At 56.8% G+C, this 8,008-nt stretch overlaps 2 protein-coding genes across 5 annotated transcripts in view; one reads left to right on the top strand and one right to left on the bottom strand.

The window, feature by feature from the left end:
- The window catches only part of LOC103084373 (peroxiredoxin-1-like), a 4,457-nt gene extending 1,387 nt beyond the window's left edge, over positions 1–3,070 (bottom strand). Inside the window, 4 exon segments of the mRNA XM_082931539.1 lie at positions 373–773; positions 776–884; positions 1,098–1,273; positions 2,900–3,070. Coding sequence (XP_082787665.1) covers positions 373–773; positions 776–884; positions 1,098–1,273; positions 2,900–3,070 — 857 coding nt within the window.
- Positions 3,071–6,299: 3,229 nt separating this feature from the next.
- The window catches only part of EPN2 (epsin 2), a 37,114-nt gene continuing 35,405 nt past the window's right edge, over positions 6,300–8,008 (top strand). For 2 of the 4 annotated variants that reach the window (XM_007448409.1, XM_007448407.1), the window contains exon 1: positions 6,473–7,067. In XM_007448409.1, the coding sequence (XP_007448471.1) occupies positions 6,473–7,067 (595 nt within the window). Of the gene's footprint in view, positions 7,068–8,008 lie in introns of all 4 variants that reach the window. The other 2 variants (XM_007448408.1, XM_007448410.1) reach the window with 2 other exon arrangements.

The raw sequence follows: 8,008 nt of genomic DNA on the forward strand, positions 1-8,008 counted from the left end.
CCCCCCCGCCCCCGTCACTATAGGGGCGGGAGGCTGGGCCTGGCCTGATCCCCGCTTTCCCAGCTCCTGGTTCTGTGTGCTCTACCGCTCCACGCTGTTTGCTTTCTGGCTGGATTTTTTTTTTTTTTTTTCTCCTCAGCTCAAGTTTAATAAAACTACAAAAGACCAAAAGTGATACCCTACTACTATATACATGTTTGCCAGCCCCATAATACTGCTCAGGCCATTCCCTCCAGAGGAAGAAAAGCTGGCCTCCCCAGCCCCTGCCGGAAAGGCCTGTCCTGTCCCACTCCACATCAGGGCTGAGTGTAAGGTCTTGTGTTTTAAGCATGACAGTAGTACAAAAGAGGTTTTGTTCTCATGGCCACCTACTGCAGCCTGGCCCTAAAATGGCCCAGTGCACACTTCTGCTTAGAGAAATATTCTTTGCTCTTCTGGACATCAGGCTCGATGGTATTGCTGCCAGGCTTCCAGCCAGCTGGGAACACTTCCCCATGTTTGTCAGTAAACTGGAAGGCCTGAGCTAGTCTCAGTGTCTCATCCACAGAATGGCCAACAGGAAGGTCATTTACGGTGATCTGTCGAAGGATACCTTTATCATCAATAATAAAAAGGCCCCTGAATGAGATGTCTTCATCGGCCTTTAAGACCCCATGGTCCTGAGCAGTGGTGCGCTTGGGGTCTGATACCAAGGGAATGTTCATGGGTCCCAGTCCTCCTTGTTTCTTGGGTGTGTTGATCCATGCCAGGTGACAGAAGTGAGAATCCACAGAGAAGCACCAATCACTTGGCAGTTGAGTTTCTTAAGTTCCTCTGCCCTGTCACTGAAAGCAGTGATCTCTGTGGGGCACACAAAGGTGAAGTCAAGAGGGTAAAAGAAGGGGCTTCCCTGGTGGCGCAGTGGTTGAGAGTCCGCCTGCCGGTGCAGGGGATACGGGTTCGTGCCCCGGTCCGGGAAGATGCCACATGCCGTGGAGAGGCTGGGCCTGTGAGCCATGGCTGCTGAGCCTGCGCGTCCGGAGCCTGTGCTCCCCAACGGGAGAGGCTACGGCAGTGAGAGGCCCGCGAACCGCAAAAAAAAAAAAAAAAAGAAGAACACAGCATATTTTCCTTTGTAGTCAGATAGGCTGGTAGCTTTGAACTGACCATCTGGCATTACAGCAGTTGCTTTGAACTGGGGGGCATAGTGCCTGATTTTGGCATTTCCTGAAGACTTATTGCTATCAGCAGGTCTCACAGACAAGCCACAGAGGACAGTCAGGAAGGAGACACACTGGCCGGAGTTTTTAAGAATGTTGTCTGTGGTTGGTCATTTGCAAAGCTACTCTGAGGAGTGGCAGAGGTGGGGGAGCATTAAGGGACTCTGTCCTCTGTGGCACGTTTGTGCATCCACGTGGTCCAGCCGTCAGGGTGTTTGATCCTCGACCCTGTGAGGGAGGTGCAGCTTGTCACATCCCCATTTCTAAGTGACTGTGTTGTCGGATGGCCAGAACCATGTTTCCCGACCCTGGTCCTTGCTTCACATAATCCTTTAAAATGACCACGTTTCAACACCTGTGTAATCTGCGCCCAGGGCTGCTCTTCCCAGAGACTGAATGATTGGCCACATTGATAAAGAAAAACGAAATTCCTCATGTGTGTTTTCAGTACTGATTTCTACTTTTAGAAAAATCAAGAACAGGTAAAGTCCATAGGAGGATGTCTGACATTGAATTTTCCTCTGCTTGTTCCGCGACTGTCGTGTCTTGGGAGAAGCCCCCAGGTGGCTCTTTGGGGGCTGGTTAGAGGGGGCAGGGGTCATCCAGCATGGGGGCAGGGCCGTCAGACCCCACTACAGCCAGTTCACTGGCTCCCCTGGGCTCTTCCTGTATGGGTGGTTTCACTGTACCTGCTTTATCATCTGGAAGTTAAGTCTCATGCTCGTTTTTTGCAATTCTTTCAGTATATGAATGCAAAGTTTTCCTTAAGCCCACTTTTGGGATAGAGATATAAAATTTGATTTCTCTACCCAACGAGGAGTCGTTGGGATATGGATGCCATGTTCAGTGAGTGAGGAGGACGTTTCCTTTTCTGGCTGGCCCTCCGCTCCCCGCCGTGGGTGTGAAGGCTGTCACCTGCCTTGAGAAAGTCGCAGGAGGCTGCCAGATGCAGATGGTGTGTGAGCTACCGTCTGGGGTACATTCATTCAGTGGGATCTACTGCTTGTGACTGGCCTGGCCTGTGACTGTTAGGTTTGGGGAGGCGAGAGGTGTTTGCTGCCTTTCCCTCATAGCTGGTCCTGGTCCCTGATAACGATCCCTGATCCCTGAAAAGCCCCCAAAATCTCCGTGGGGGGTTGGTGGAAACCCCGACCGACTGCGTCTTCTCCGCGCCTGGCCAGCCATGCCCCATCACAGAAGCACGATAGCCGAGGCACACGTGGGCTTTGACCAGGGACCGACATGGGCTGCAGGACCACGGAGAGCTTCTCCCTCCCACGGTTGGTCCGGGACTCTAGATTTGGAAGGAATTTCCCCACCCAGCTCTGCAGGCCCCCGGAGCATGTTTTTATGGAATAATTCTTGCCTCCAGGGGCATCACTCTAGCCTTGGAATTTTTTGTTTGTTTGTTTTAGTTTTGTTCTGTTTGCTGTTTTATTCAGTCTATTTCTAGTCTCCACTGTCAGTCGAATTCTGGTCGTGTTTTCAAATACGCCAGAATTGTTCTGCCCTAGCCTGTCCTCGGCAAACGTGATCCAGTGGTTACTTTATGGTCGCCGCTGTAAGCTGCCCTCGGAGAAGAGCGATGATTCCAGAGTTTGGCTGGGGTGCCTGCGTGTCGAGGGCTAAGGGCTGCAGCTCCTCGGTCGGCCTGGGCTGTGGGTCAGCTGCGGCTGGGGGCCTGGTTGGAGTCCCCGCACCTGTCCTGGAGGCTCCGAGTGTGCTCTTTGGCCGTCACCCAGGACGGAGCGCACAGGCTGCCAGTTACACGTGGCCGCGAGGGCTCCTGCAGCTGTGAAGTGCAGGGTACGGGGCTTCGGGCCCAGGTGGGCCCACAGGTTCAGGCAGTGTCCTGTCCTGTCCGGCTCCATCCTTGGCTCCTGCCTGCTGCTGTGCAGGCTCAGCAAGCTGGGAACGGAAGGCAAATCGAGGAGGAAAGTTTGGACAGTGGGGCCTGCAAGCTGTTCAGAAAAGAGTGAGAACAGAACAGAACTCAGGTCTGGGTGTGCACTTGGGGAGTGTCGGGGCTTCGAGGGCAGCCCCGGCGGGTGTTTGCTGGCAGGAAGATGTCTGGGCGTTTACAGTCGATCCTGGGGTTGAGGAGGGGAGGTTTTAAAATGGGAAAACGAGGTCTGAGGTCTGTGGGGTGAGTGGGATGGACCCACAGTGCCCGCATCCTCCGTTGAGGGCCCAGGAGGCCCCTCACAGCGTCAGAGACTCACCTGCAGTCTCAGGTGAGGCAGGCGCGGAGCAGGTGGGCCCTGAGGATGGTTCCTCGGAGGCACCTTTGGGGCCCCTTCCCCTTCAGGAATTGCTTACCCCCGTCTCGCCCTTTCTGTAGCTTTAGGAAAACAGCACGCAGCTGTTCACAGTACATTCCTATGCTTTCTCTGACTGTAGCAAGTATTTCATTAGCTTTTCCCCTCTCAAAGCCGAAGCATTTCAGAGAGACTGCTAACAGGTGTCCTTGCAAGCTGGGCCGTAGCCCCTCTTTCTCAGCTGTCCGGGTTCCTTTCCCAGCCTGGGTCCGGGAGGGCGGAGGCACCCAGCCCTTGCTCGCGGGAACGGCTGCCTTTTCTCTGCCACCAAAGGCCTGGGAGGCTCCGGGGGGTGCCCTGGCCGGGCCTCGCGGCCTCCCCCGGGAGGGCACCAGACTAGAGGATGGGCAGCAGAGCCCGACCCAGCATCTCTCCCCCAGGACCTGGTTGCTTTTCATTATACCTTTAACCATTTGAGGCCTGCTTACCAGGACCGTTGCCCTTGTGCTTCCTCGGAGTGCCTCCTGACCTGGAGGAAGGTGGCCGGGGTCTCTCCAGCCCACCTGCTTCTCCAGGGGGCAGGGCGCTCGTGCCTGCCGAGCCCCCCAGTGGGTGATAGATAAAGTGCCGGGTGGGCCTGGGCCCTGGGGACTTCGGGTGACTGGTGTGACGTTGGCAAGCGTTTGCTCTGGGACGTCGGAGCCCTTCCCCTTGGAGGCCCATCCTCTCGCCGGCGTGGACAGCCAGCCTGGTCACATCATGCACGCGGGTCCCCATCAGAGCGCCTGGCCCTGGTCCTGGGGCACACGGTAGAGGGCTTGTGAGAGCCGGTTGGTCAGTGAGGGGGCAGGCTGTGCCCACCCACGTGGGAGCCCGTGTGCTCTGTGGCTTCAGAAGGAAGCAGGCTTCCTGGCCTGCTGAGGGGCACGTGTGCGACTGTCACTAGGGTGGGCTTCTGTGCTCCCCCTGTCCGCTGGCTCCCTGTGCGGACTGGGCATTTCCTGCGGCTTCCCCTCCCAACACTTCTGTTTCCTCCCTTCTGAGGCTGTGGGTGGGGCCGGTGGGGGCCGTCCGTCGTCCCTCTGGCAGGAGCAGCCCAGCGTAGGGGCCACGGTGAGGTGGCGGGTCCTCCCTGGGGGCCCGGGCTCCCCGTCTGCACCAGGGCCGGAACGATCCTTACCTGGAAGGCTTTTTGAGGCCAGCCGGCTCCTTCCCAGGCCAGAGGCCCAGAGGCAGCTGGGGTGGGGTGGGGTGTGGGGCAGCTGCTGGCTTCGTCCCCGCCTGGCTGCACTGCTCTGACCTCGGCGGCCCCTGTGGGCTCTGGGCCTGGCTCCTCCTTCTGGAGGAGGGGAGTCTCCCAGCAGCCGCTCCCCTGCCGCCTCCCGGAAGTCTCCCCCTTTGAAGGCCTCCCTGAAGGTTACTTCTGCAGAAGGTGCTCTCCGTGCCCGCCTTTGCGGCCCCAAGCGGCCGGCTGAGTTGTTCTGGACATGCATCCTTAGATGCCTTGTGCTCATCTCTGTCCCCTGCCAGGCTGTGCCTTCCTGAGGGAAGGGACACTGTTTCTAATCTGTTTCATAAATCTATCAGCAGTGTTTATTATCCACGTCAGGCACAGTGCTGGGTGCTCACTGGTGACCAAGCCAGGTGGGATCCCCACACTCTGGACCAGAGCCCGTGGCCAGAGGTGTGGCCCTCACTCCAGCTCCGCAGAAGTTTCTTCCCTGGAGAGGTGTGTTTGTGGCAAAGGGCTGGGTATCCTGTTAATGTGTAACCCTCAGTTTTCTCCTCTGTGAAGTGAGGAAATTGGGGTAGAACCAGATTATTTGTAAGGTTGTACTGCACAGCTTGGGCCAGATGCCTGAGGCTTTTGAAAGCCCGGTGGAGGGCCCGAGCCCTGCCCTAGAAGGGGAGTTGGGAGCCTTTATAAGAAGTCAGGAGAGGTGGTCACGGAGAATCCCCCGCAGTTAGAAGCGTGGTGCCCAAGCCAGTGTAGACAGGCATTAGATTGTTCTAGCTGGCTTTTGCCTGGCGGTGGAAGAAACATACAATCAAAATACAATCGGGGACTTTCCCGAGAAGCCACCGCAATGAGAAGCCCACGCAGTGCAACGAAGAGTAGCCCGCCCTCTCCGCAACTAGAGAAAGCCCGCACACGGCAACGAAGACCCAACGCAGCCAAAAATAAATCAAATCAAATGAATAAATAAATTTGTAAAAGAAACACAATCGCAGCAGAGCCGATCCAGTGGAAGTGTTTTGAAAATAGAACAGTAGTTACAGTGTTACTGCTTTCCTTCCAGGGGCTTAAACTTGAGTTTAAACTTTATTCCTTTTTTTTTTTTTTTTAAGTTAACCATTTTTAAATTTAAATTTTATTTTAAATTTATTTTGCTGTGCTGGGTCTTCGTTGCATGTGCCCTTTCTCTAGTTGCGGCGAGCAGGGGCTACTCTTCATTGAGGCGCGTGGGCTTCAGTAGTTGTGGCACAAAGGCTCAGTAGTTGTGGCTCGCGGGCTCTAGAGTGCAGGCTCAGTGGTTGTGGCGCACGGGCTCAGTTGCTCCACAGCATGTGGATCTTCCCGGACCAGGGCTCGAACCCATGTCCCCTGCATTGGCAGGCGGGTTCTTAACCACTGCGCCACCAGGGAGGTCCCAAACTTTATTCGTTTTTAACTTGTAATATCGATCTCATCTTAGTTTTGAAGGGAAGATGGCATCTCTTTTGTCCTTGGGGGCTGGACGACGACCACGCACCGCCCTGGCTGACCAGTGCCTGCTGTTTGCAAAATGCTTGCCGTGCCGGGGGTGGGGGGCTCGTGCACAGTAACGTTTGTCTTCTTTCTCTAGGTCATGGCTTCCAGCTTCTCGGACCTGAGGCTCCAACAGAGGAAATGACCATCAGGGACCCTGCTCCAGACCCATTACGGAGACTGAACCTTCACGGGGTGCGAACCTGCCTGGGACAGGGAAGCTTCTCTCTTTGAAGGGCTTTACATTTGTCACAGAGAAAGTAAAGATGACGACTTCGTCTATCAGACGGCAGATGAAAAACATCGTGAACAATTACTCGGAAGCCGAAATCAAAGTCCGGGAAGCCACCTCCAACGACCCGTGGGGCCCATCCAGCTCCCTGATGACGGAGGTCGCGGACCTGACCTACAACGTGGTGGCCTTCTCGGAGATCATGAGCATGGTGTGGAAGCGGCTCAACGACCACGGCAAGAACTGGCGGCACGTGTACAAGGCGCTGACGCTGCTCGACTACCTCATCAAGACGGGCTCGGAGCGCGTGGCCCAGCAGTGCCGCGAGAACATCTTCGCCATCCAGACGCTGAAGGACTTCCAGTACGTCGACCGCGATGGCAAGGACCAGGGCGTCAACGTGCGCGAGAAGGCCAAGCAGCTGGTGGCCCTGCTGAAGGACGAGGAGCGGCTGAAGGCCGAGCGGGCGCAGGCGCTCAAGACCAAGGAGCGCATGGCCCAGGTGGCCACCGGCATGGGCAGCAGCCAGCTCACCTTTGGCCGGGGCTCCAGCCAGCCCAACCTGTCCACCAGCTACTCGGAGCAGGAGTACGGCAAGGCCGGGGGGTCGCCGGCCTCCTACCACGGCTGTGAGTAGTGGCCGAGAGCTGGGCACCGGGGCTGAGCCAGAGCTCGTGGCCCTTCTGTTCTCGCTGCTGGCAGGCGACGGCAACGCCCTCAGTCCGCCTGGAGTTGCGGTCCCAGAGGCGCTTTGGGCCCCCGGGCCGCTCTGGCTCGGGGGTCCTGAGACCCTCTGCTGCTCTGAGCTCTGACTCTGTTTGCGTGGGCAGGGCTGGCCCGGGGGTGGTTGGGGGGAAGCGGGTGTGGAGGCTGAGTCGCCTGCTTCCTCCTGGGGCAGGTCTGCAGCGAAGGGCCTGGCCTGCTCCTGCTGCCTAGCAGTGGGGGTTGGCTGTTCTGGATAACCTGCTTTCTTTAATCTCATATTCAGTGTCTTCCTAATGCCTGGGCTGTGGGTCTCCTGACTGGCCCAGTGGCTGTTCTGCTTGAGCATCTTGGGGTGAGGTGGCATGTGTCTGCCTCACTTGTAGAGGGAGAGGGCAGACGCCTCTGCAGTAGCTGGCGTGGGCAAGGCCTTCCCTGCCTGTGATCGAGAGTGGTTCGGTCGCACGGCTGGGTCTGTGCTGGCTGGGGCTGCTCTGTTTTCTCGTTTTGCATGTCGATGACTCTGGGTCTTTGCCCAGCGTTTGGAAGAGACCTCAAAAAACAGAAGTGGGGTTCAGGGCCTGACGGAAGCTCGTCCGGGAGCCACGTTGGCATCCTTGTCATTCGCCGACGTGGTCCCTGGAATGGCGCCTCTCTGCTTTCGCAGTGTGGTGGCGAGGCGGGGGTCCTGGCGGCCTGCGGGCTGGGGGATGCAGAAATTGTCTTTTCCGGCTGTGAAGACAAAAGTGCAGGTCACCGTACCCTTTGTTTTTGGAATAAGTAACACTGTCAGCATAAAACTTTTTTTTTTTTTAAGGCAGTTGTTTGCAGTTTGACAAACCGCTGTCGACCTTGCTTAGTTCAGCAG

This window comes from Lipotes vexillifer, unplaced genomic scaffold (assembly GCF_000442215.2).
Source record: "Lipotes vexillifer unplaced genomic scaffold, Lipotes_vexillifer_v1.1 scaffold533, whole genome shotgun sequence".
Taxonomy (NCBI): domain Eukaryota; kingdom Metazoa; phylum Chordata; class Mammalia; order Artiodactyla; family Lipotidae; genus Lipotes; species Lipotes vexillifer.